At 43.5% G+C, this 26987-nt stretch overlaps 5 protein-coding genes and 1 pseudogene across 14 annotated transcripts in view; 5 read left to right on the top strand and 1 right to left on the bottom strand.

Moving 5' to 3' along the window:
* LOC135342887 (uncharacterized) overlaps nt 1-26987 on the top strand; it is a 76297-nt pseudogene that overhangs the window by 10698 nt on the left and 38612 nt on the right.
* LOC135342902 (xanthine dehydrogenase/oxidase-like) lies at nt 16-26836 on the top strand. 3 transcript variants are annotated; one of them, XM_064539774.1, is made up of 15 exons: nt 16-367; nt 1281-1420; nt 21386-21456; nt 21975-22101; nt 22191-22319; nt 23448-23505; nt 23754-23953; nt 24128-24251; nt 24311-24372; nt 24449-24734; nt 24947-25114; nt 25278-25354; nt 25602-25697; nt 25827-26082; nt 26819-26836. In XM_064539774.1, the coding sequence occupies exons 2-13, from the start codon at nt 1406-1408 to the stop codon at nt 25689-25691; spliced, it is 1407 nt and encodes a 468-aa protein (XP_064395844.1). In that variant the 5' UTR covers nt 16-367; nt 1281-1405; the 3' UTR covers nt 25692-25697; nt 25827-26082; nt 26819-26836. The 3 variants fall into 3 exon arrangements, with proteins under 3 accessions (XP_064395844.1, XP_064395845.1, XP_064395846.1); XM_064539775.1 differs by lacking the exons at nt 16-367; nt 1281-1420; nt 21386-21456; ... (1 more) ...; nt 22191-22319; nt 26819-26836 and adding an exon at nt 23114-23340; XM_064539776.1 differs by lacking the exons at nt 16-367; nt 1281-1420; nt 21386-21456; ... (1 more) ...; nt 22191-22319; nt 26819-26836 and adding an exon at nt 23116-23347.
* LOC135342895 (uncharacterized) lies at nt 3169-8974 on the top strand. The gene is made up of 8 exons (XM_064539769.1): nt 3169-3229; nt 3560-3761; nt 5161-7287; nt 7339-7401; nt 7600-7664; nt 7787-7924; nt 8270-8534; nt 8646-8974. Exons 3-8 carry the CDS (start codon nt 5190-5192, stop codon nt 8855-8857), a joined length of 2841 nt encoding a protein of 946 aa, XP_064395839.1. The 5' UTR covers nt 3169-3229; nt 3560-3761; nt 5161-5189; the 3' UTR covers nt 8858-8974.
* On the top strand, nt 9248-11449 carry LOC135342905 (ER degradation-enhancing alpha-mannosidase-like protein 3). Of its 2 annotated transcripts, none has more exons than XM_064539781.1 (7): nt 9248-9363; nt 9500-9545; nt 9606-9746; nt 10090-10359; nt 10649-10754; nt 10944-11164; nt 11324-11449. In XM_064539781.1, the coding sequence occupies exons 1-7, from the start codon at nt 9263-9265 to the stop codon at nt 11396-11398; spliced, it is 960 nt and encodes a 319-aa protein (XP_064395851.1). In that variant the 5' UTR covers nt 9248-9262; the 3' UTR covers nt 11399-11449. The 2 variants fall into 2 exon arrangements, with proteins under 2 accessions (XP_064395851.1, XP_064395852.1); XM_064539782.1 differs by having other exon boundaries at nt 11342-11413.
* LOC135342917 (vesicle-trafficking protein SEC22b-like) lies at nt 16440-20195 on the bottom strand. Of its 3 annotated transcripts, none has more exons than XM_064539807.1 (6): nt 20036-20195; nt 19716-19831; nt 19241-19401; nt 18747-18991; nt 17931-18550; nt 16440-17104 (listed from the first exon to the last, which is right to left on the bottom strand). In XM_064539807.1, the coding sequence occupies exons 1-4, from the start codon at nt 20105-20107 to the stop codon at nt 18939-18941; spliced, it is 402 nt and encodes a 133-aa protein (XP_064395877.1). In that variant the 5' UTR covers nt 20108-20195; the 3' UTR covers nt 16440-17104; nt 17931-18550; nt 18747-18938. The 3 variants fall into 3 exon arrangements, with proteins under 3 accessions (XP_064395877.1, XP_064395878.1, XP_064395876.1); XM_064539808.1 differs by having other exon boundaries at nt 18420-18550; XM_064539806.1 differs by lacking the exons at nt 16440-17104; nt 17931-18550; nt 18747-18991 and having other exon boundaries at nt 19000-19401.
* LOC135342889 (uncharacterized) overlaps nt 20237-26987 on the top strand; it is a 38463-nt gene continuing 31712 nt past the window's right edge. For 4 of the 5 annotated variants that reach the window (XM_064539736.1, XM_064539738.1, XM_064539739.1 and 1 more), the window contains exon 1: nt 21449-21704. The gene's annotated coding sequence lies outside the window, so the exon portion shown is untranslated. Of the gene's footprint in view, nt 20388-20498; nt 20925-21448; nt 21705-26987 lie in introns of those variants that run through there. The other variant, XM_064539733.1, reaches the window with a different exon arrangement.

Genomic DNA, 26987 nt, shown 5'->3' with positions numbered 1-26987 from the left:
GGGTGTTGCTACAAGCCCCACCCCCTCATGCCTCTAGCCACCCACAAAGAAATATAAGGGCGTTCCTTTTCTTGAAATGGCTGAATCTACAACCCTGAATGCTGCTAGTTCCCTACAGTTGATGGAGGATGGGCTCACTGATCAGGAAAGGGTATGATATTCACATGATAGATAGATACTCAATGATCAGTGCATTCTCCTAGTGCCTAGATGTACTTGTTGACCACCCATAAACACACTTGTCATCATTCATTCATCACAGTATAGTGCCTACACTCTACCCTGTCAGTGTGAGGTGTTTTATCTCATGTTGTTGTTCTCTCCACATGTACCACTCTCTCTGGATGGACAACAGAAAGGGATTAAGGTACGTTGTGTGCAATCACATTCTACCAAGCTGACATGCTTGTGCTCTGAGCACTTGTTGTTAGGAGGTAGACAGTGTAAAGAAGAGCACATACAGATAACTGAATGTGATACTATTCCTTAATTAAGACAAGTAGATCTACTCGTAGTGTAGCCTCCTTCACCGGCCTTCATAGAAAAGAAGGCCTGCTATCGACTGCTTGCGCATGCGCCAAATTATTGGATATTTTTTCCCGTAAATTTTCCTATAACACTAGATTCATCAGAGAAAATATCACAGAGCTATATAGCTAGCTAGCTAGAGACAGAGCTGTGTAGGTTTGTTGTACAGCTATTTTCTTCTGATAGAATCAGTAGCAGTAGTATAGTAGACTTTCACCAAAGATAGTGTTAAATGGGCGTGGCCTGTCCATATAGGCTCTTGTCAGCTTTCACTCTGTTCAGATGATCGTCATCCACACTGTTGCAGGCTGTGAGTCTTTTGTTAACATAGCAGGCTAAGAGTAGCTATCAGAGAATGCTATCAGATGGGCTAGAAACTCAATCCAACTTTCTATCTACTTCCCTCAATCCATTTTCGTTCGTTGTGATGTTACAGTTTTACTGAGCATATACGATATTATCCAAAGCCCCCAGATACCGGGGGGATATTAGCGCATGCGGAAGCAGTCGATACCAGGCCCACTTCCCTAAGTGAAGTGGGAAGTGCGGCCTGGGATCGAGGCTACTCGTAGTAGTACCTGAAAGTATGCATGGTTAATCAAGTGTTTCAGTCTGCATGTTTGGCTGTCCACAATTGTTTCCCCTCCCCTGTGTCATGCAATCACCAGTGTACTGTATCACTGCACTAATGTTCTCTTCCTTCCATTTCATGTATCTCCACCTCACCTTTGACTGACCCTCTGAAACAACAGATTGTAAGTTGGTGTGTGTTGTCAGAGTGTTTAGCGTCTGTTGGATATTCTGTGATGTTTCTACTTCCCCATTATTACTCTTGTGTGTGTGCAGTGCCATAGTGTTATATAGGGAAATATTTAGTATGATCACATTCAACCTCGTAATCATTCATTTACTATCTTCCCACGTGTTTGCCCTGTGGACTCTCCCTATCTGGATCAACAGTGTGTAAGTTGTGTTTGCACGTGCACACTCATTTTAATGGTTACTATAGGAGCTCGTAAATTGTATTTTGTCTCTTTCCATAATTATTGCCAACTTGGTATTAGCCGAGGCCCACACAACTTATTAGGTTGTAGTTTTAATATTCGTAGAATATACACCTAAGTTCATTAGTTGGTACGTACATTATCGTGTTTGTCTCTTCCCATGCACACACTCATTCCTATGTTGGACCACACACTGATTTGGACTACTGTAGGAGGTGAGCTTCTTACGAGTACTCAATGTCCACACACTAAAATGGTTCAGCTGCAATGTGTACGGATGTACTGGTTACCTAGCATCATTAGCGTGTGTCCCTTGTCCTCTAGAGCTGACCCTCTCCCTCGTATAGGGTAGACCACGGCTTTAAACTTGTTCAATTCGTAATCCCATTTTACGGGCACAAGTTCGAAATACCACCATTGTGTACATTGTGTACATGTAAATTTGTGTTTATGTAAATTCCCCAACCAATTAAGTGCCTACTGAACCTAAAACTTGTTGCCTATTTCTCAATGTTTCTTTATTTCTTTGATTTTCTATGCCAGGTCTAGCCACTTGTTGCTATGTGTAGTCAGTCCCATACACACCAGCGTTCAACTGATCTCAAGTCTTTTATGTGTGTTAAGATTAAATCTCTCCCTCACATGTACCATTTGATGTGTCTCAGCGTGCCATTGAGGTATGTTGTGATTGTGTGTGTGTCTCATGAAGTGCAGGTGTTGTATTGTACGACAAACAAAATCATACGTATCAAAGTTGTACATGTAAGATGCTTGTTGTACCGTTTACCGTCCCTTCCACTGACCCACCCACTGACCCTTCCATTATCTGCTGTTGCTAGTACTGAGTACCTGTGTGTGTACTAGCCAGTGTGTGTACTACCAGTGTTCATATCCCTCTCTCCTCACATGTACCCTCTGTGGACTGTTACTCAACAACAGATGGTGAGTTTATTGCATGTACATATAATGGCGTACTAGGCTGACTTGTATACATGTACTACTGCATGAAGGCAGAAAGAATAACTTGCGTGACTTTATTTAGGATTAGTACGTACTGAAAGTTTCATGCTGTACAGACGTGTACTTGCAATAATTGATGTATACATGTGTGAATGCATTCGTGTATTTGAACATGTTCATTTCTCTACATGTCCGTGTCCTACTGCTTGTTAATATGACTACTGCTAATGATTACTGGAACAACAGAATGTAAGTTACAGTATATACAGACATGTATGAATGCACTCACTGCTTCTACCATCATCCCCCTCTCTCTGTTTCCATGTGTGTCTGGCGCTGGTGTCTCATTGGACTAAACAGAAGGTGAGCGCGGGACACTGCACTGACTTGTGACTGTACTTGTGTCAGTAATGTTTGAGTTGCATGAGTACATGTGTATTGGCATTCATAGTGTACAGGTTTGTGATTATATTCTTTTCTCTCTCCCTACATTTCCATGGTTACTGAATATCTGGAACGATAGGAAGTGAGTCAAACAATGTTGGCAAACATACCGTACACCTCATATGCATTCAGTTTGTAATAGTCTCATATCCTTACCCGACTCTAGTAGCTACACTGGTTGCTCCTATAGACAACTCATAATGTGTGACCACAAACACACAGTCTAACCCACTCTTGTTCACCTTGTCCAGTGGAAGGCTGAGTATGAGAGTGAACTGAAGCATCATGAGACGGTGAGTGTTGACAGTTGCACTTACTACTCTTGTGGTAAGAGTGGTACACGTAGTCTAGCAGAACGACAATGTGTGTACATGTACTGTCCATTGTATGATGAATGGTTGCTCTTTGTCTACCTTTGTGTACGTTTTATAAGTCCACTTTTACTGTTTGACTGTGTGAGGTTATACCGTATTGCAGGTAAATATAATATTATGATATGCTCGCCAAGTTTATTTAGGTTGGTGGTTGCTGATTTTGATAATTTGTACATTTGTATCAGCTAGCTGCATGTTTTATTTGGTGGAATGTTCATTCAGTCGTATATAAATTCTTTACTCCCCCAGAGAAGAGCTGCCCTCCAACAGAGACTGTCTGGTGACATCACTGACCAGGACCGGAAACAACTGCTGGGAGAGCTGGAGAAGGTGGAGGGGGAGATCAAGGAGTGTGTCTCAAGTATACAAGTGCGTGAGGAGTGGATACAAGACTATAAGAATAGGATTGCTGGGATACGAGGAGAAGGACAGGAGAGGCAGAGAAAGGAAGGTGAGGGGAGCAAGGAACTTTATAGTACAGTGAGTGTTGATGCTCATAGTTGCAATCACTCGTGCCTGTAGCAACTTACATGTAGTGTGTTATTAGTAGATTGTACCTACAGCTGTTGTGAGGTCCTCATACTTTATATAATCGTGTTATTGCAAAAGCGTTTGCTCCACCCACAACATTTTCGTTCGCCTATCACATGTGTTGTGTTGCTAGGCAACTGCCCCTGATTGTGCACACTACAGTGTACTAGAGCATTGTTCCTGTTACTACTCTACACACTGGTGGTATGGATATGGTTTATTGGACTTTATTAATACCAACTTTCAATGATTTGGGTTCGTGACGTTGTACTGTGTTACTTAATTATGACAGCATCATGTTAATTCAAGCATAGCACACTCCTGTAGTGATCAGCCACATCATTATTACCCAGTACATGTATTCCCTGTCATTGGTGGGTCACCCACTTAGCAAGCTTTAAAGGTTTACGATTTAAAGGTGGTTTATGTTCAGCTGCTTCATGTCCTTCATTTCCACTGGCACTTCATTGGCTTCTTACGTATACGCACAGCTGCTGTGTCCAGTTAGATCCATTTTAAAGCAGTTACCGTATATACCGCAAAATTTTCGAGGGGCTATATTTTCGCTGATTTCATGGGTTAGCAATCCACGAAAATTGTACCAATTATCTGCTATAACATGCAAAGATTAAAGGCATGGCTTGTGGTAAGCGGTCAACCCACAAACATTGTGCAATGAAATGCTTTAGAGGCCATTCCACGAAATATAAGTGCCTCGAAAATTTCGCACTATAAGGTATTATGTACATGTATATACCATACGTATGTAATCATGTTCTTATCAACTATTTGCTCCACCCACCACCTTTTTAAGCTTGCGTTGCTAGGCAACTGACTGTATTGTACAGTTTAGGCAGACTAGCAATCATTTTATGAGCCCGAGGGCGAGTTGCATAAAACATGATGCTATTGTTATGTGTTTTATACCTCACCAAATTATGCTTTAAGGCGACGTGATCGGACTGTATGACATTTATACATACTTGTTGCCTTTATATTGTTTACATGTTTTCCAGACCTCAATGTAATGTTCATTCCATTGTTCATTCCCCCACCCACTCACAACCACCATCCTTTTAATTATGTATTTTGCTTCATATCCATTGGGTTGTGGGGCGTACCCTCTACTGTGCTTACTACATGTGTACTTGATAGTGACATCCATGAATGCAAGCATAGCACATTCCTGCATGTAATGATCGGTTTAATCACATGCATCATAATTATGGTGACATCATAATAATAGTCCATCTTGTCACCCAGCTCTGAAGTATTGCATAGTTAACATTCCTAACACCACATACACACGTCTTGTTTAGAATCAGCGAAGCGGTTGTTTGATGAGGCGATGAAGCACGGACACGTCTTGGTCAACATTGTCAACATGCTTGTGTTTGGACCGGCAGGAACAGGGAAGACCAACCTCAAGCACCTGCTAACCGACAAGCCCCCTCCACCACAGCGTGAAAGCACTCCTTGTATGGAAAAGCCAGTACGCATTCGACCCGTGTCCAACACGAAATTCAAGTCAACTGGAAAAGGCTGGGAAGAGATGTCTCAGCCAAAGCTGCGCAAGCTACTTGCTCAAATCATCGCTGAATTACCAAAAGAAAGCGCCGATCCATCCACCGCATCAAGGGTTGCCGAGAGCTTGAAGAAGATGACCACAACTGAGCTAATTTCTGGTTCCGATGAGCAAATTTCTGATTCCATTTCGAGCCCATCGACGAACGATTCCGATGAACTTTCTGGCTGTACAAGAATGTTGAACAAAGCCATTGATGAAGTGATAGCGAGTGTAGTGAGTGGTGTGGCAGAAGAGCTGAAACCAGCCACACAGAAAACTGACCAACTGTTGAGCAGTGACCAGCAAGAAGGAGAACTGTTTGATTCCAACTGGGTGTACGTTACCGACTGTGGCGGCCAGCCGCAATTCCACGACATCAGCCCTCTCTTCATCAAGCACATTTCAGTGGCGTTGATAGTCCTACGTTTGATTGACGAACTCTCCAGTTTCCCTTCTGACGAGTACTACAAGGATGGGCAGCTTGTTGGTAGTCCTCACGCATCTCACATGACCCTCGGGGAGACACTTCAGAGTCTCATTCGATCCATTGAGTCTCATACCTCACAAGACAAGAAGCCAAGTATGATCTTTGTGGGCACATTCTTGGATCAACTGGAAGAGAGCTCGGATATACTTATCAAGAGGAATCAAGAGATTCTCGACATGCTGCCACCCGATATCAAGAAGCTATTGGTGTACAACGATCCTGGATTGAACAATTTTATTTTTGGTCTCAGCACAATCAGCCGAGATGACAATTCACTGGCCACTGCCAATAGGATTAGAATTGCTGTTGAGGACTCTATTCCACTACAAGTCAAAATGCCCATCTGGTGGTCCTTCTTGGATTCACTTCTCCAGAGTTTATCTGCCAGTCTCGAGCGAGGTGTACTAGGCATTGAAGAATGTCTCCAATTAGCCAATCGATTTGGTTATTTGCTCCAAGATCTTGAAGCTGCTCTGGTCTTCTTTGACAACGTGTGTATAGCGCACTACTATCCCTCCATTCTCCCCAACACAGTGTTTGTGGATGCTCAGATTCCACTAGACAAGATCACCGAGCTCTCACAGCACGCCATCTCCCTGAGGAATGCTGAAGTCAAGTCACGCTCTACTCTAAGCACAGGAATGACCAAGGCCGAATGGAAGAGATTTCGAGATGAGGGCATAATCACTTTAGGGTTCCTTCGATTCTTTAAAAAGCATTACGTTGAAGGCATCTTTTCTCCAGAAGATATGCTGTTGATCATGAAAGATCTTCTCGTGATTGCTCCCATTCCACTAGTGGAGTCCACTACCCACCAAGCCGAGTTCTTCATGCCATCTCTACTCACATCGATCCCACCTGCTGAGCTAGAAAAAATTCGTTCCTCCTTCACAATATCACCCCTCGCTATCTACTTTCGTAGTGGGTGTATTCGCTCTGGAGTATTTTGCTGTCTAGTTGTGGACGTGATCAAGAGGCTAGGCTGGCAAGTTTTACTTCCTTCAGGGGAAGCAATTTGCTTTGCTAAAAATTGTATTCAGCTAAAACTTCCCGAGCTCCCGTGTACCGTGACTCTGATCGACTCCTTCTCGTATCTTGAAGTGTATATCAAGGTCCTTCTTTCTCTTCGCAAAGAACTTTGCCCTGTGGTCCGCAAGGAAATTTTGAAGAGCATTAAATTGTCCTGTCAAGCGTTGCATTACAACAACGACACACCCAAGACAGGCATCTTCTGCCCATGCAAGAAGAGCACTGGAAGCATACGCAAATTGCACCTTGCCGATGTCAGCGAACGAAATGGCTGTAAGTTTTGGATGTGCTCCCTTGAGGCTGATGTGTGGGAAGAGCTCAGTGAAGAAGATAGAATCTGGTTGGACAATAGCGAAGGTTCTGGTGAGTACAGTTTTCAGCGAACACACATTTATCTTTCGTTCCCTATGTTAGGTGAACCATCCTCTGCTATGAGAGATGTCCCTGAAAGAACGAGTGATCAGCTGCAATACCCCGGTAATTACGTAACAGTATATGTAAACATTTGCATGGATTTACTTGATGTAGGAGATATGCGCACTACCTTGTATCTTTTAGTCGTTCATAGTGTTGTTTGCCCTTGTACTTAAGTAGACAGGTTACTTGATTTGCACATTATTTTTGTTTGTTTGTGTAAAATTTGTATCCAATTGACTCTTGTGTTATCCCCCTCAGGTCCATCGTCCCCTGTAGGAGAACCTGCGCGTAAGAAGATGAGAATGAGTGATCAACATACCAGTAAGGAAGTGCCATTTGGTTGATAAGTTATTTTACTATCACTAATATTGTAATCTTTTTCGCGGTAAATAATTATTTTACTGTGTAGTAATAATTATGTAATTTTTATTCGTGTTTTTCATGTGAATTGTCCTCTGTTACAGTAATGGAAGATGTGTGTAAGGAGACTGGAGTGAGGGACCAACAACTAGATCAAGAAATCCCTGAGAATGACATCACTCGATTTGCGGAGAAACTTCCTCACCTGCTGAGCGTGCACAAGGTAGGCAGTACTATACGTACTTATCATCCTGACATTTCAGCAAGGGGAGCAAATAGTGTACATGTAAGGGGGGATCCGGGATGACACGTTTAAAATGCAATTAAAGTCCTTTGTAAAACAGAAGACCTTTGACCCTGACCATCCTCCTCTGGGTTCGTGGCTTGCCCCCCAGGAATCCATTACTATACTGCCCTATTAACAATAATTATTGTTGCTCATTGGTATTCCCATTGAGTTTTCTCAAGACGATATTTACAGTTATTGTTCACCAGAACCTCACGGTATTTCCGAGGGGACATGCAACCCTCACCAAATGAAACCCTGTTGATTGGTGCTTTTGTACAGGCTTTGACAATTGACGATCTGCAACATGTTTACGAGAAACTACATGAAAGTGCCAGCCCTCACTGGTTCAATCTGGGATTGGCTCTAGGTCTAACTTATCCTGTTCTCACCAATATCGATAGCAAGCATCGTGGCGATAATGTGCTGTGCTTGCGTGAAATGCTGGCTGAGCTCCTGAGTACACAACATGTAACATGGAGTCTCCTGTTAGACGCTCTCAAAAATTCCACAGTGAAGCTCATCAATTTGGCTGATAGCATCACAGGTAACTATTTTCAATGTTTGCGTATTTTTTTTTGATTAGCCTGGCTGCATGTGGGTCATTTTTAGTGCTTGTTATAGACTATCATTATCTTAGCTTTTTCTTTGCATTCAGCCACAACTCCTAACCTGCTGAATCGACTCAACCTCACCCCAGCCGACCTCGGTGATGTAACTGATGTCACACGTCGTTATGGTAATCAAGCTGGAGTGGCTCATGCATTGAGAGCGTGGCGAAGAGTGAATCCTTCCAGAGCTACCTTCAGGGCCTTGGTAGAAATTGCCATAGGACTGAGAAGAGGAGACACTGCTACAGACATTTTTTGATTCATTGTAGAGAATACGAGTTGAACTGACCGAAACTGATTTTATACATAACGTTTTTATTGATACTATTTTGTCTGCAATGCTTTGCTTTTCTGAACACATTTTTGGTAGTCTCTGTGAGAAGTTGAACTGAGCATGCACAATTTAGCAACACCCACACATTGAAAAATGCCATCACACTGCTAAAGTCAAAGTGCAGTGTGTAGAATTAAAGGAAAAATCATGGTCATGAAATATTGAAATCCAACCTTCAAGACAAAGAGACTCTGTGCTTTGTTTATCTTTCCTCCTACTATGAACAGGTTATAGCTGACAGAGTGAGTTGCAATATAATACTTATCAAATGACTGTACAGTGCAGCACATAGAGCTAGTCTAAAGTAGAACCATTGTACAGATAGTGACAATGGTATTGTACGTATGGGGAGTGGTGATTGTGTGCTCCCTACTACTCACTCATCACAATGGCGCACTATCAATGGGCCCCACTGAAAAGAAACACTACAAGTAAGTGTGTGTGTGTACACATTACCCTAGTCCTAGTAGTAGTCTAGAGGTTCCCATACTGGCCTTATTGTGTACCTACCTCAGCCTTTATTGTGTGGGAGGAATTTTGGTTTGTATGATTTTATTTGGTTTCCAGGGACAAGGTTCTGGAGATGTTCAATCATGCCTACCGTTCATACATGGTGAGCCTATCACATGACGTGTCTATCTAATCACATGACTCTGATTTACGCTGCTGACAGGACTTTGCATATCCTGCTGATGAGTTGATGCCACTGACGTGTAAGGGGCGTGTCCGGGGGGTGGAGCAAGGACGAAGGGACATTGACTTTACCCTGGGCAGGTTCTCCCTCACCCTCATAGACACACTGGACACTCTGGCTGTGAGTCAAGTATATACATATAGTGTGTGGGTGGTCAGGGCAACCTCATCCCCTGAGGCCCTATTGGAGGAGAAGCTATGTAACTTATTTAGAAGCCATTACCATGAATTAAGTAGCTACTGTATTTGTCTGGAGATGGTTTCCTGTATTGAATAGTTAATATAGATGCTTCCACCAGAGGCTCCTCTCTTACCTTGACTTCCTTCCCCTATATCTGAATCAGTATAATACACTATAGGAGAGGAAGCTGTACTCTAACTGTACTGTACATGGTAGTCTGTTATTATTAAAGGGGCAGGAGCAATCTCCCCCTCCACCAATGTACATGTGTTTGTCCCCTCAGGTAATTGGTTCGGTTGATGAGTTTTCCTCGGCTGTACAAAAAGTCATGACAGACATTAGCTTCGACAGTGACTTGGTGGTATCAGTGTTTGAGACCAACATACGTGTGCTAGGTGGTTTACTGGGAGGTCACTTTGCTGCCCTGGCTCTCAAAGAGAAGGTCTACCATCAGTTGGCTTGGTATGATGGGGGGCTGCTCAGAATGGCAGTGGAAGTGGGGAACAGATTACTGCCTGCTTTCAACACCACCACAGGTCTCCCCTATCCAAAGGTGACTGCTCTGTACTCTGAAAAATAGCCAACAGAAAATACAGTTCAAAATTTTATATCAAATTTGAAACTGGTCTTAGTCCTAAGTGTACAGTATGTCATGTGGATAATACAACCTGTACATATGTAGAAAGTGCTTTATTATAGGCAAATCTCTGTTGCAAGTGCACTACAATCCACTGTACTGTGCAAACTTGCCAACAGAAAATACAGTCCATTCTGTACTAAAATAGAAACTGGTAGATAATACAACCGTTACATGTGCTGTATTATATTGTGCCTCTCCTCAGATCAACCTTCGCCACGGTATGGGCTACCCTAACATGGAGAAGACAACGTGCACGGCATGTGCTGGGTCCATGATCCTTGAGTTTGCTGCCCTCAGTAGACTAACAGGTGCAGTGTGTGTGTGTGTGTGTGTGTGTGTGTGTGTGCGTGCGTGCGTGCGTGTGTGTGTGTGTGTGTACATTACCAAATGCATTTTGTAGCTCTAAGAGTTGTCTAGGCTTAGATTATTGGTTACATTTGAGCCTAAATGATAAATACATTGTGTAATGGTCAAGCTCTCTCTCTCTCTCCCATCAGGTGATCCTCAGTTTGAGGTGAAAGCCCACCAAGCAATGGAGGCAATCTGGCGTAGTAGACACCGAGGGCACAATCTGGTTGGCTCAGTCATCAACGTACACAGTGCTGAGTGGACAAGAGTGGATAGCGGTGTGGGGGCGGGGATTGACTCATACTACGAGTACTGTCTCAAGTCTTACATCCTGTTGGGGGACAGGAAGTATCTGCAGAGGTTTGGGAAGGTGAGCGAGTGAGGGGTTATTGAAACACTTGGTGCTTACTGTTAGAGTTAAAATTGTGAGGTAAAGGAGTTAACGGAAACTGTGTATACAGTACAGAGCTTTAATATGTTCATGCAAGGTCAGCAACTTCATTTTCTTTCTTTACCCCCTCCCCTACAGCATTATGATGCCATCAAGAGATACATCACGAATGGGCCCATGCTAGTGGAGGTGAGTATGAATTCACCTCATTGAATGACTAGATCTTTCATGGACTCACTTCTGGCGTTCTGGCCTGGTCTACAGGTACACACACACACACACACACACACACACACACACACACACACACACACACACACACACATGCACTGACTAAGAGAAACCACTAGCTCCCTTTAGGGGCCGTAACTTGTGTCCATATTAGAATTTATTTGTAGCTCTTTGATAAAGGTAGTACAAGATGGTAGGCTAAGATCAACAATTGTTTTTCGTGCCGTAGTTTTCTGTTTTGCCTTAATATCTCTGAACCTCTCTAGAACGGTTTGACATAGAAAAGTACTTCTTAGAGGCCGTCCGTCTATTGTAGTCTGCAGTATACATTTTTGTATATACTGTACTTACCTAACCTTCATGTTTAAAATGACGGGGTTTGTTGTATCTATCTCCAGGTTCTGTGGGGTGATGTAGACACAGCTATCCACATTCACGACATGCTGTGATGGAGAGACACAACTTCCTACCCGAGGCATTCACTCATGACTTCAGGGTCCACTGGGGAAACCACCCTCTCAGGCCTGAGTTCATTGAGAGCACTTACTTCCTCTACAAGGTACACCGTCATGTGTGTGTGGGTATGTGGGTGTTTGTGTGTGGGGGGATGGGGGTGGGTGTGTGTGTGTGGGGTGGGTGGGGGTCCACGGAATTCAAGTTATGGCAGCTGAAAAGAATAATTAAATTGAGGGGGGGGGGGGAGGAGTTGCAGTTAATTTCAACAGCTATTAACTTTAGTACCGTTGATTGAATCTCCAAAATTTTGTGATTTTCGGAAAGCTTAGAAAATTTTCTTTCAAATGATATATTTCAATCCAAAAATTAGTCGGGGCCATAATTTGTCATTTTTCGGCCTTTGACAATTATTCATGGTATCGCCTAATTGGCAAATACTTTTATCGTTCAAATAAGAATTTTGATGATGCTATTTGAAAGGTGTGTTTCTAAGCTTTCAGAAAATAATATTATCGTTGAAATTGGATCCACAGAATTCAAGTTATGGCAGCTGAAAAGAATAATTAAATTGAGGGGGGGGGGGGGGAGTTGCAGTTAATTTCAACAGCTATTAACTTTAGTACCGTTGATCGAATCTCCAAAATTTTGTGATTTCGGAAAGCTTAGAAAATTTCCTTTCAAATGATGTATTTCAATCCAAAATTTCGTCGGGGCCATAATTTGTCATTTTTCGGCCTTGGACCATGGGCTATTATTATTCATGGTATCGCCAAATTGGCAAATATTTTTATCGTTCAAATAAGAATTTTGATGATGCTATTTGAAAGGTGTGTTTCTAAGCTTTCAGAAAATAATATTATCGTTGAAATTGGATCCACGGAATTCAAGTTATGGCAGCTGATAAATTGGGGAGATTTGCAGTTAATTTTAATTTGGGGGTGGGTGTGTGTGTGTGGGGTGTGTGGGGGTGGGTGTGTGTATGTGGGGGGGGTGGGGGTGTGTGTGTGGGGTGTGTGTGTGTGTGTGTATGTGGGGGGGGTGGGGGTGTGTGTTTACTCTATGCATTAGCTGTACATGTATATATCACTTTCTGTTGTTTCGAAGAAAGCATCTCAGTAATTGGAATATTTCTGTAAGTACTGTAATCAACTCCTAGCGTGTGATGCTACTGCTCTAACTCTACTCTCTGTATTATTTTGATGGCTAAGTAGTTAATGAACGATTATGTTGTGTTGCTACTGCAGGCGACTGGAGATCCATACTACCTGGACGTGGGTCGATCAGTGGTGAACAACTTGAACAAGTACGCCAGAGTGAGGTGTGGCTTCGCTGCCATCAAGGACCTCAGGACCAACGCTCACGAGGACAGGTAAGTCAGGGGAACCATTATATACTAATAGTTAGAATTTAGTTTCCATGTAGATCTCGCAAAAACGTATAATAATCGGTACTTGTATGGCATCACAATCCTTGCCAGAATGCAAAGGTTAGATCGCAAAGTCTTAATAAACTCATTCACAAAGGGTTTAATATTCTAGTAGTACGATATCATTTTATTGGCAATCTTCGATACTGTATAGAATGGACTCCTTCGTACTGGCTGAGACGTTCAAATATCTGTTCTTGTTGTTTGCTGACGAGGGGGACAGTCCCCTGAACATGGATGACTTTGTGTTTACGACTGAGGCCCACCTCTTCCCCCTCTCCCTCGCCAGCGCTAACACCACCCTCAATAGAGTCGTCCAAGAGGCAGTGAGTGGGTACAATACATACACAGTGTAGCGGCTATGCTGCTTCAGTATGCATTTTTTAGGTGCAGCTGCACATTGTAGGGGGGGGCGGGGGGGGGGTAAGGCAGCTCTTTTATAGAGAGTACCTTTTTTGAATGAGATTATGGTAGCCTGGCTGTGTGAGTGTGTCAGGTGTTGTTCTCTCTGTGTGTAGTTGCTGGTGAAGAACACAGACCTGGTGAATATGAGCACTGTCACTGTTACCACTAGCGGACCAGACTCTTCTGGGAAGGCAGCAAAGAACAAACCAGTCGCTGACAGCTTCACTAAAGGTTCGCTGAAACACACACTAGACACCATGTACAGTAGTAGCCAATAATCCTGTCTAGTCAGCACAGTTTTCTAGTTCTGTTTATATACACACACCCACACACACACACACACACACACACCCACACTCACACACACACACACACAGAGTCTGTGGTGATCAGTGCGTGCCCTAATGACCGACGACCGTTTGTCCTGTTGGACTGCTTTGAGAAGATGGTCTTCAAACTTTGCACCAGCTCAAGGTTCAACAAACGACCAACCAGGTAACAGCAGCAGCTTGGTTCATTGTAGTCAATACACAATAATTATGAAGCCTTTACAAATTTGCTCTCAAATTCGAATAAAGTGTGCTATTGATACCTCCCCCACACACACACACACACACACACACACACACACACGCCCACACACACACATACAGTGCCAAGCGTAAGCGTCTCACTCCTCCTCGTCTCTAAAGGTTCTTCACTAAAGGTTCGCTGAAACACACACTAGACACCATGTACAGTAGTAGCCAATAATCCCGAATAATCCTGTCTAGTCAGCACAGTTTTCTAGTTCTGTTTATATACACACACCCACACACACCCACACCCACACCCGCACACACCCACACCCGCACACAGAGTCTGTGGTGATCAGTGCGTACCTGACGTGCCCTAATGATCGACGGCCGTTTGTCCTGTTGGACCGCTTTGAGAAGATGGTCTTCAAACTTTGCACCAGCTCAAGGTTCAACAAACGACCAACCAGGTAACAGCAGCAGCTTGGTTCATTGTAGTCAATACACAATAATTATGAAGCCTTTACAAATTTGCTCTCAAATTCGAATAAAGTGTGCTATTGATACCTCCCCCACACACACACACACACACACACACACACACACACATACACACACACACACACACACACACACACACATACAGTGCCAAGCGTAAGCGTCTCACTCCTCCTCGTCTCTCGATCAATTCTCTGGACTTCAAGAACCCAGGTCACCTGAAGATCCTCACTGAGCTGGGCATTGTGGTTCAAGTGGTGGAGGGAGATAAAGTGCAGGTCTCCCACAATATGGCCAAGGCCAATAGCCCTGAGCACGCAGAGGAGGGATGGTACCTCATGCAGGATATTGTCAAGCTCATGAATCAGCAGCACGTCACAGGTAAAATGCTTTTAGTGTTGTTGGTAATAGTACATGTACAGCTTTCAACCACATGTAATGTACTTCAATGTGCAGCGTCTTTAATGTATGGAGGTACATATAGGAATTGATATATACATACAGTACACAAAACCCTCCATCCTATAGTTTTATTTGCCAAATTTGAATAATCTGTTTCCCATAGCAATGACTGCAACTGTATTACGTCTCCTATTAGATGGCAGTCAGAGACAGACACCGAAGCTGGCTCGTATACTGACCCCTGCTGACCTCCAGGAGAGGGGCATACGACACGAGTTCACTGTAGGTCCAGCCATGTTCGGGCCAGAGCTGGGCGTGGGGGAGTTCCAAGTGGGAGGGGAGTTGGTGGAGATGAAGCCAATCGGTGGAGTACTGGACAATGGATGCTCCGAGTATGGCCCCCAGGAGGCCCGGGATATTATGGGGAAGATCCTGCTCATTAACAGAGGAGGCTGCCTCTTTGTACTCAAGGTACACAGTGTTGTACCGTACACCATAACCATGTGGAGCCTATAAATGGTTGCGTTACGTTATCTAAATGTTTCTCTTAAAGTGCCTGTGATATAATTATTGTTTTAGGAACAATTGTTCACTAATTGTATTCTACAGGCCAGGACTGCTCAGAAAGCTGGTGCAGCTGGGGTCATCATCACAGGTAAACTACACTGTCCAAGAGCTTGTAACTTTAGATAAAATTCTCTTTATAAAAGTCCTTGACTGTACGTACGTATATAGTGTATTGCACACCATTCTGTGGTCTTTGTGAAATTGTAAAATATGCTCTTAACGGTCCTCCCCCCTCCCTCCCAGATAATGTCAAGCAGTACAATACAACCCAGGTCCCTCCCTTCTCCATGAGTGGCGATGGATCCAGTGACATCATAATACCAGCTGTGTTCACGCAGCGATTGGACGCACTCCTACTCCGAGAGCTGCTCTCCAACGAGGCTGCTGTCAAATGATATAAGAGGACAAAGCAAGGGCAAACTCCACCCACTCAATCAGCGGTGGATTATAACGAGCAGGGGCCCCCTCATGATGTGTGTAGTTCATGGTTCATCGAGCCAGTACAGTGGATGGAAAGCTCTCTACTGGGCAAAGTGGAGGGGAAGGTGAGGCTGCTACTTGTGCATTAGCTAAAAATAGATACGTATCTTGAAAGCTCATAATTTGTGTTCTGATTGTCCAATTTCAAACTGCATTCAAGAGCTCTCAGAATTACCTTTCCAATGGTGTGCTTAGATACATGTACTAGTTTTGTGATTTGTCAAAATCCAAGACTATATAGCCTTGCGTTATTTTCTAGAATTCAACTGTTCGTTCACACACACACACACACACACACATGCGGCAGATTCTGTGTCTCAAGTGCTCGGCTCGTGTGGGGTCATTCAACTGGTCAGGTGATCAGTGCTCGTGTGGGCAGTGGGTCACGCCCTCCTTCCAGATACACAAGGCACAAATAGACGAAACCAGAACACTCACTAGGAGAAAAGTGGACAAAACTGTATAGCTAGCAAATTACTGAATTATTGTCCAAATTTAATATTAATTTTTTCGATCATTTGAAGGTTTATTGATTGAACAATAAATGATGTCATACTAATTCAATGTACCATGTACTGCATGTACAAATAATAGCATAAGAAGCGTCAATTATTATTCACTGCAAATTCAATTTTTCGATCATTAATTTGATAGATTATTGATTGGAGAATATGAATGATACCACACAGTACTGCATGTACATAGCATAAATTATATTAGCAAGTAATAAACAAATGGTCATAACAATTTGTCTATTGTTTGGATAGTCCTCAAACTTGTGTCTATGCAAACATGAGTCTGCTTGGCAATGACAGCCGCCGTACTGTGGCTTGTTCTTGACTGCTCTGAGTTGTGCAAGGATGACGTGACATCAGTACTGATATGTGTAGGCCCAGAGGAACAACAGAGTGGCTACAATCAGACCAGCAAGGGGTGAGTCTGCAATGAAACATTGATCAAGGCTGACATTCAAATAGAGACTCCTAAACAAGAATTAACAACCCACACACAAGTCAACAATTACACAGTAGTACCAAGGGCGTATAAAAGAAGAGAGGGCATGCAACTCCGATATGAGCAGAGTTCAAACGTGGGCGGATGAATGTGCATGACAGTGCATGAAATGCTAAAAATAAAAATTTCTATTTTTAGCACTTCATGCAAATGCACACATTCCTCCGCCCACGTTTGAACTCTGCTAGCTACGTGTACTGATAGTGGAGTTGCATGCCCTCTCTTCTTTTATACGCCCTTGGTAGTACACTTAACACTTACAATTAATACTTAATCAAGGTATGTACAATTGTCCTATTCGTTTAACAGCCTGGAATTTTGATTGCTATTTGAACGCCCACTAACTACTTCCTGTATAGCTTCCGCAGTAAAATTGTGCTGAGCTAGCACACCTTTTTACATTGAAGTCATTGTAAAATCAATGCGTTTTTGCAGCCTCTGCATTCTGCAATGCATGCGCTATTATTCTAAATGAAGGAAGTTTGTGAAATATTGAAGTAAGAGCTACACAATGGTTTTTGTCTCAGAGAGTGTTTGTCAACTGTCAGTGAGCTAGCTGGTCTTGAAGATACCTACTATATACAGTAAGTGCAGTAGTAATAGATCTAAGAGGTAGTCTAATGTTCAAGGATGATGGAACATCTTATATACATAGTAGGCATCTGCAGAATTGTGTAGAGGAGATATTCCACCATCTTGGAGGATTAGTTTACCTCTTAGATCTACTACTACTGCACTATACTGCACTTACTGTGGTATCTTCAAGACCAGCTAGCTCACTGATAGTTGACAAACACTCTCTGGGACAAAAACCATTGTGTAGCTCTTACTTCAATATTTCACAAACTTCCTTTATTTAGAATAATAGCGCATGCATTGCAGAATGCAGAGGCTGCAAAAACGCATTGATTTTACAATGTAAAAGGGTGTGCCAGCTCAGCACAATTTTACTGCGGAAGCTATACAGGAAGTAGTTAGTGGGCGTTCAAATAGCAATCAAAATTCCAGGTTCTTAAACGAATAGGACTATTACTAGACTGAATACCGTACAGAGGTGGGTAATTTTCGTGGGGCAAAATATTTGTGGTGTTCGTGGTTGGACCTCTAACCACGAATGAAGCGACTTTGCCTACCGTTACCTGCTCCAACCACGAAAATATTACCCACGAAATGTCTCAATATTACTGAACAACAAATATTTTGTCCCCCGAAAAATACCCGCTATACGGTATGACTATACCTGAATTCAAATGCAGCAGTGCTGTTGGTCCCAATAGCGGTAGTCGTGTGTGCAGTAGACAGTGGCTGGTATAGTAGAGGAATACAGAGTAGTTCCACACCACCCCCCACACGTAGAAGTGGGTGAACCACCTGCAGAGGGGAATAAAGACCTCCTTAGACTGGGACAATGCAATTACAACAACTACAAGTCAGGACAGTCTCAGCTAGGGAGCTCACTATTGTAAATCACAATCCAGTACTTAGCTAGGTGTTACAAGCTAGACTTGTAGGGGGTTCTCGTTACAAGAGGTAAACTGATACACTGTATATATTGACCCTCACTGACCTCCTTGAGTCTTGGGCACACTAGGGCTCATCCAGCTCCAGCCACTCTCACTCCTCAGCTTACCATACTTGTACACATCTCTGGTGAAACTTGGCAGATATTGTCTCCAATAGACAAGAGCATAAACTAGCAGTCAAGAACCAATCCACAGTAGCCAGGAGATGCTCACATGCTGCATTAGCTGATCAGCCATTAGCCTCTGGCACAAGAGTGGTCGACCAGCTTCCCCACTTTGTCACTGAGATCTGCACGTGTGTGTGTGTGTGTGTGTGTGTGTGTGTGTGTGTGTGTGTGTGCGTGTGTGAGTGGGTGTGAGAGGAAGGACATTCTGTACTATATATAACAGTGGTAGCAACACTGAATTGAAACAGTACACACACAAGAAACTGCAAGTGCTGGTGTTGCCCAGCTGTGCATGTCCAATGCTGACATAGGAAAAAGCATGACCTTATAATTAAGTCTACAAAATATGGATGGCAGATATAAATACGTACCAAACTCAATGAAGTGGTACGGTCGACTGGCCTTGTGTACATCGTTGCCATGTTGCTCACTGAAGTCTTTGTGTAGATTCTCGAGGTAGTTAAAGGCCAGCTTGGCAGGATAGGTGGGGTCACACAGGGCGAGGTAGCATATCCCCTCCTCAAGGATGTAGCTGTGTGGGGGGTCCATGTTAGTGTGTGTGCTTCTAGCTCAAAGCCATCGCCCCTCATCCACCATTAAACTGGAGTATAATATCACCAACCAAGTTCCAACTATTCTTAGACTACATGTACACTGGTAGTTCCTTGTTAGACAATCACTATAGAGGGACCTATGTATAACACACACCACTTACAATGTGTATGGTACAGTTAAGCAAATGCTCACAAACAAAAGGCCATCCATTGCATCAGTTTATACCATGACAGAGCACCAATCATCATACACACCACGAGGCAATAATGACATTCACAGGAGAGTGCTTACTGGAACACCATACGACCCGGGTCACACTCGATTAAGCATCGAGGGGGGCTGACTGACGACAGCTTGCGGAATATCTGCTTGGCCTTGGGTTGGTATTCAGCATAATCCCGGCCAGACTGCAGAGGGAGAATGCAACAATTCAGTTAATTCAAGCTGTTAAAGATAGCACACACTACACACGTATTATTCTAGCAAGGTTCTCTTTATATGTCTACAGAATCATGACTTGACAACTATTCATGTCACTGAGCTGCATACAGTACAGTGTCCTGATGGGACCAATGCAGACTGTACTGTATTATCTACTGTAGCTCCTCTACCTCTTCATTGACAATGGATGAGGACAGAGGTAGTCCATCACTGGCTCTGGCAATTAGTGTCAGGTGGGCCATTGTTCCTGAGCTCTTCTTTCTTCAGTGCTTCTTCTTCTAATACGTACTTGCTTTATGTATGTTCTGTGCTCTATTTGGAACAATTATGTGTCCTTTGAACCCTTTCTTTATTGAACAATGTGTGGGTGTTGCTACAAGCCCCACCCCCTCATGCCTCTAGCCACCCACAAAGAAATATAAGGGGCCTTCCAGACCTTCTCTTGAAATGGCTGAATCTACAACCCTGAATGCTGCTAGTTCCCCACAGTTGATGGAGGATGGGCTCACTGATCAGGAAAGGGTATGATATTCACATGATAGATAGATACTCAATGATCAATGCATTCTCCTAGTACCTAGATGTACTTGTTGACCACCCATAAACACACTTGTCATCATTCATTCATCACAGTATAGTGCCTACACTCTACCCTGTCAGTGTGAGGTGTTTTATCTCATGTTGTTGTTCTCTCCACATGTACCACTCTCTCTGGATGGACAACAGTGGGACATTAAGGTACGTTGTGTGCAATCACATTCTACCAAGCTGACATGCTTGTGCTCTGAGCACTTGTTGTTAGGAGGTAGACAGTGTAAAGAAGAGCACATACAGATAACTAAATATGATACTATTCCCAAGTAAATCTACTCGTAGTAGTACTTGAAAGTATGCATGGTTAATCAAGTGTTTCAGTCTGCATGTTTGGCTGTCCACAATTGTTTCCCCTCCCCTGTGTCATGCAATCACCAGTGTACTGTATCACTGCACTAATGTTCTCTTCCTTCCATTTCATGCATCTCCACCTCACCTTTGACTGACCCTCTGAAACAACAGACTGTAAGTTGGTGTGTGTTGTCAGAGTATTTAGTGTCTGTTGCATATTCTGTGATGTTTCTACTTCCCCATTATTACTCTTGTGTGTGTGCAGTGCCATAGTGTTATACAGTAGAACCTCGATTATCCGGCCCTCCATTATCCGGAACCTCGATTATCCGGCTTGGCAATTTTCTCGTTATCAGATCAGAAAATGGGCGTGTCCCTCAAACGCACATGCGCGTTGCAGCTGTTACCATGGAGACATACCTGCTTATCTTCTGCGCATGCGCAGACAACCATGTGGCACTGCTGTTTATCAATAAAGTGGGTGGATCAAGGCGTGGTTTATCTATTCGTTTATCCGGCATATTCACTTATCCGGCCTGCTTCTGGAACCAAGGTGTCCGGATAATCGAGGTTCTACTGTATATAATATATATATAATACTGTATAGGGAAATATTTAATATGATCACATTCAACCTCGTAATCATTCATTTACTATCTTCCCACTGTTTGCCCTGTGGACTCTCCCTCTCTGGATCAACAGTGGGTTAGTTGTGTTTGCACGTGCACACTCATTTTAATGGTTACTAGGAACTCGTAAATTGTCTTTGTCTCTTTCCATATTGCCAACTTGGTATTAGCCGAGGCCCACACAACTTATTAGGTTGTAGTTTTAATATTCGTAGAATATACACCTAAGTTCATTAGTTGGTACGTACATTATCGTGTTTGTCTCTTCCCATGCACACACTCATTCCTATGTTGGACCACACACTGATTTGGACTACTGTAGGAGGTGAGCTTCTTACGAGTACTCAATGTCCACACACTAAAATGGTTCAGCTGCAATGTGTACGGATGTACTGGTTACCTAGCATCATTAGCGTGTGACCCTTGTCCTCTAGAGCTGACCCTCTCCCTCGTATAGGGTAGAGCACGGCTTTAAACTTGTTTAATTCGTAATCCTTTTTTCGGGCACAAGTTCGAAATACTACCATTGTGTACATGTAAATTTGTAAATTAAGTGCCCTACTGAACATACTACAATTTCCAACTTTAAAAACCCAGTGACGTACGGCTACAATCTGGTGGGGAGCGAGCCGGTGAAAGAGTGTCCGGCCGTCGCCATTATTGCCAAGGCTCAGGCCCGAGCTCAGGCTCTCAACACACTGGGGGCAGCCATTGGAAGACAGGTAGCTGTCTACTTGTTTTAATATATTCGCTGCAATTTTAAATATAGCTTATCTGTACCAGCTGCTGTTTTTATTTATTTATCTTGTAGAATGGCGATAAGGCAGCCTCACTGGCAGTGGCAGAACAGTATGTGGCAGCTTTATCCCAACTGGCCAGGACCACCAACACTCTCATCCTGCCAGAAAAGACTGGTGACATCAGCTCAATGGTCTCACAGGTGTGCTGTGTGTGTGATGTGTGCTGTGTGTAAAAACACCGCATATTAGTGGATGTTTTTTCTAAATCAGGCCTGTTTTCAGAGCTATCTTGCATTGTCCATAACTGTGTTAGGAACGTCCAATAATTTTGTTCATAGAGTGCATTTATGATAATGATTATTGCTTCTTGTTCTGTGATCGCAGGCTGTTGGAATATTTGGTCACATGACATCAAACAGTCCTTTGAAGTCTGCTGATGGTGAAGAGGGGACCCCCCACGACCCACCCTCCACAGAGCAGACACTGGAGCAACTCACTGCCTCTATTGACAAGACAATCGATGAGAGTGTATTTAGGTCCGTGCTCAGCGAAGAGAAGGCAGCAAAGAAGGACAGAGATACACACTTCACTCTAGATACTTCACCAACGAGACCAACTGACGACGAAAAGTAACACTCGTGCTAGTGAGGGTAACATTTTTTGTGGCCGTTATATATTATCTTTAGAAAAGATGCTTTTGTCAATTGTTTTATAATTATAAGGAATGTTGCGAACTGCACTGTGCTAGTGTATTTTACATTATAAAAAAAAAAACATAAAAAAAAACTACCACTGTAGCCGGGGCTGTTGACTATCACAATGAAAGACTACAGGCCAGAGGGCTGTGATCTAATGAAAGACTACAGGAAAGGCTGTGATCTAATGAAAGACTACAGGAGGGCTGTCGACTATCACAATGAAAGACTACAGGAAAGTGAGTGACCAGTTTCCTGGCCACCCACTACAGCTCCGGAGCCCCGGTTTATAACATGGGTGAACTGCAACAAGTCAAAAACGTAGGAGGAAAGGAATCTTTTAGCCTCGATCCAAGGCCCCACTGAAGATGAGGCCTCTTATGCACTGAAAAGGAGGAGGGGCTAAGGATGCATGGAGATCTCTTTACCCACTTCCCTAATATTAATTACATGAACCATCGCGAGCATCATGGCTGAGTTAGAGGGAGCCAAAGAAAGCATTTCCTTCTATGTGAATGGAGGAAAAGTGTGAAGTATGCATGCTAGTATACTGCTAGCTAAACTGCATTGCATCCTGGATACACATTAAATTAATTTTTAATTATGATAATTATATATACACCGTGTGTGCAGGTTGTTGTGGAGAGCCCGGACTCGGAGACCACTCTATTGTACTTCCTAAGAACGCAGCGTATCCTCGTAAACCTCTTTCATGCAAAATGTTGTATTGTATATTTCGTATTGAGGAGCATCATACGAAAATTAAAACTACGAAATTATTCTACCGCATACAATAGATTCAACGTCACTATCCTGAGCTGTACGAATATTTATTAAAAATGGGTAGTTCATACAAAAATGTGTACCAACAAAATTACCCGCGTATGCGTATATTGAGTATATTGCACGAGTACTTTCCTTAGCGCCCCGTCCCTCTAGTCCGCCTAACAGGTACTAAGCTTGGGTGTGGAGAGGGTGGGTGTAGTGCCTGTACGGTGATGCTCTCCTGGTATCAAGAGGGCGTGGTTACACATGCTGCCGTCAACGCTTGTCTTGCCCCCCTCTGTTCTGTGGATGGTATGGCGGTCACCACAGTGGAGGGGATTGGTAGCTCCCGCGATCTCCTTCATCCTGTTCAGGTGATCATATACGATACAAAGTCAGTTTGCATTCGCTTAATTCCTTCCTGCTAACAGTTTTGCAGTCTTTTGATTCTTTTCAAAGACTTCTCACTTTTCCTCATAGATATCAGATGAAATTATTACTTCCAACTACGATATCTCACAACATGTTCCTCCTCTCCTCCCATGCAGGAGCGTATAGCGCGTGCCCATGGGTCACAGTGTGGCTTCTGCACCCCCGGTTTTGTCATGTCCATGTACACTCTCCTCAGGAATAGCCACGCCCCCTCAGAGAAGCATGAGGGAGCATTCGAAGGTACGTATGTGTACAAAGTCACCTCTGTATCTCTAGTGTGTGTGTGTGTGTCCCCTCAGGCAATCTGTGCAGGTGTACTGGGTACAGGCCCATCCTAGAGGGATTCAAAACCTTCTCACAGGTGAGCTTCACCTGTGACCCCCCCTACACACCATACCCCCCACATACTGACCCCACACACACAATGCCCCCCACAGACTGGCTGCTGTGGCGGTGCTACCAAATGCTGTATGGACGTCAAAAGCTCTGATGGAATTAAGACCATCAAAGGTCCTTCTGTCCTCTTTGATGCCTCCAAATTCCGACCCCTTGACCCCACCCAGGAACCCACCTTTCCCCCAGCACTCAGGACGGAGCCTCTCATCCCATTGGCTATCAAGGGGCCGAGGGTGTCATGGTATCGACCTTTGACCCTGGACCAGTTGCTGGTGTTGAGAGCAAGGTTCCCTCAGAGCAAGTTGGTCATTGGAAACACGGAGATAGGTGAGTGGTTGTCAAGGAGACTGTGAGGTACTGTATTAGCAAGCGTATTATAATAACGTTCTTACTATGCGATATTTGATTCCTACTGTATACTTTATATACTTGCTACAGACTACAGTAATGACAATGATTTGATTTGCAGTAGCTCATGTTGTGTTTGTGTGTATTCTCCTGTTTCTGCCGCATACCCACTGCCCTACACATACACACAGGCGTGGAGGTAAAATTTAAGGGGGCCTTCTACGATACTCTCATCAGCTGCTCTCAAGTGCCTGAGCTCAACAAGATGGCGGTCACTGACGAGGGACTGACAGTGGGAGCATCTGTGACACTCACCCGACTGGAGGAACAGCTCAAGCATCTAGTGGAGTCTCTACCAGGTTTGATTATATGAAGTGGCATTTTTGTGACGTTCTACTAATTAATGCTAACGTCCGCACACATGCATTCTATCTGTGCTAACGTAATTTGTGTTCAGATTGTCCAATTTCAAAACTGATCAGAATTACCTTTCCAATGGTGTGTTTAGACTATATTATACAGAGAACAAAACGAGGACATTCTCTGCTCTCCTGGAGATGCTGCGGTGGTTTGCAGGACAACAGATCAGGAATGTGTCGGTCAGTACCCCTCCCTAATATCGTATAGCGGGTAATATTCGTTGGTGAACATTTTCGTATCAACTACCCAATTACATATTTCTGATTCTAAATATTTGTACAGCTGAGAATAGTGACGTAGAACCTATTGCACATAATAATTTTGCAGTTTATAATTTTTGTATTAATGCTCGAAAAACGAACATTTCCTACGTAAGAAAATAACCGGCTCTAAGGTACTCTGTATCCTGTAACTGTGTCCCCTCAGGGTATTGGGGGAAATATCTGCAACGCTAGTCCAATCTCAGACCTCAATCCAACTCTGTTAGCGGTGTGTGTACTTTGTGGGTGCCTCTAACTGGAGGTAAGATTGTCCAATATGGAAATGAAAAATGCATTTGTAGCTCTAAGAGTGGTCTAACCTATGGTAGGCTTAGATTGTTGGTTACATTTGAGCCTAAATGATATGGTCAAGCTCTTTCTCTCCCATCAGGTGATCCTCAGTTTGAGGTGAAAGCCCACCAAGCAATGGAGGCAATCTGGCGTAGTAGACACCGAGGGCACAATCTGGTTGGCTCAGTCATCAACGTACACAGTGCTGAGTGGACGAGAGTGGATAGCGGTGTGGCGGCGGGGATTGACTCATACTACGAGTACTGTCTCAAGTCTTACATCCTGACTTCAGGGTTCACTGGGGAAACCACCCTCTCAGGCCTGAGTTCATTGAGAGCACTTACTTCCTCTACAAGGTACACCGTCATGTGTGTGTGGGGTGTGTGGGGTGTGTGGGTGTTTATGTGTGGGGAGATGGGGGTGGGTGTGTGTGTGTGGGGTGGGTGGGGGTCCATGGAATTCAAGTTATGGCAGCTGAAAAGAATAATTAAATTGAGGGGGGGAGAGTTGCAGTTAATTTCAACAGCTAGTACCGTTGGTCGAATCTCCAAAATTTTGTGATTTTCGGAAAGCTTAGAAAATTTCCTTTCAAATGATGAATTTTAATCCAAAATTTCGTCGGGGCCATAATTTGTCATTTTTCGGCCTTGGACCATGGTATCGCCTAATTGGAAATATTTTTATCGTTCAAATAAGAATTTTGATGATGCTATTTGAAAGGTGTGTTTCTAAGCTTTCAGAAATAATAATTATTATCGTTGAAATTGGATCCACGGAATTCGAGTTATGGCAGCTGATAAATTGAGGGGGGGAGAGTTGCAGTTAATTTTAATTTGGGGGTGGGTGTGTGTGTGTGGGGTGGGGGTGGGTGTGTGTGTGTGTGTGGGGTGGGGGTGTGTGTTTACTCTATGCATTAGCTGTACATGTATATATCACTTCCTTTTGTTTCGAAGAAAGCATCTCAGTAATTGGAATATTTCTGAAAGTACTGTAATCAACCCCTAGCGTGTGATGCTACTGCTCTACTCTACTCTCTGTATTATTTTGATGGCTAAGTAGTTAATGAACGATTATGTTGTGTTGCTACTGCAGGCGACTGGAGATCCATACTACCTGGACGTCAGTCGATCAGTGGTGAACAACTTGAACAAGTACGCCAGAGTGAGGTGTGGCTTCGCTGAAACACACACTAGACACCATGTACAGTAGTAGCCAATAATCCCGTCTAGTCAGCACAGTTGTCTAGTTCTGTTTATATACA

Source organism: Halichondria panicea, chromosome 10, assembly GCF_963675165.1.
Source record: "Halichondria panicea chromosome 10, odHalPani1.1, whole genome shotgun sequence".
Lineage (NCBI taxonomy): Eukaryota > Metazoa > Porifera > Demospongiae > Suberitida > Halichondriidae > Halichondria > Halichondria panicea.
Note: the sequence above shows the minus strand (reverse complement) of the source record. Positions and strands in the feature narration are given on the sequence as shown.

Bases quoted from the DNA above. Each gene is read 5' to 3' on its own strand.
- LOC135342902 (XM_064539774.1), top strand. The intron at 23,506-23,753 runs GTATCCTCGTAA...CCGTCCCTCTAG, and splicing joins GTACTTCCTAAGAACGCAGC to TCCGCCTAACAGGTACTAAG. The intron at 24,735-24,946 runs GTGAGTGGTTGT...ACATACACACAG, and splicing joins CATTGGAAACACGGAGATAG to GCGTGGAGGTAAAATTTAAG.
- LOC135342895 (XM_064539769.1), top strand. From the start codon at position 5,190: ATGAAGCACGGACACGTCTTGGTCAACATTGTCAACATGCTTGTGTTT. The intron at 7,665-7,786 runs AAGGAAGTGCCA...TGTTTTTCATGT, and splicing joins TGAGTGATCAACATACCAGT to GAATTGTCCTCTGTTACAGT. The intron at 7,925-8,269 runs GTAGGCAGTACT...GCTTTTGTACAG, and splicing joins ACCTGCTGAGCGTGCACAAG to GCTTTGACAATTGACGATCT.
- LOC135342905 (XM_064539781.1), top strand. From the start codon at position 9,263: ATGGTATTGTACGTATGGGGAGTGGTGATTGTGTGCTCCCTACTACTC. The intron at 10,360-10,648 runs GTGACTGCTCTG...GCCTCTCCTCAG, and splicing joins CAGGTCTCCCCTATCCAAAG to ATCAACCTTCGCCACGGTAT. The intron at 11,165-11,323 runs GTGAGCGAGTGA...CCTCCCCTACAG, and splicing joins ATCTGCAGAGGTTTGGGAAG to CATTATGATGCCATCAAGAG.
- LOC135342917 (XM_064539806.1), bottom strand. From the start codon at position 20,107: ATGGCCCACCTGACACTAATTGCCAGAGCCAGTGATGGACTACCTCTG. The intron at 19,832-20,035 runs GTAGAGGAGCTA...CTCCCTCTGCAG, and splicing joins CATCCATTGTCAATGAAGAG to TCTGGCCGGGATTATGCTGA. The intron at 19,402-19,715 runs GTAAGCACTCTC...CCCCCCACACAG, and splicing joins CCGGGTCGTATGGTGTTCCA to CTACATCCTTGAGGAGGGGA.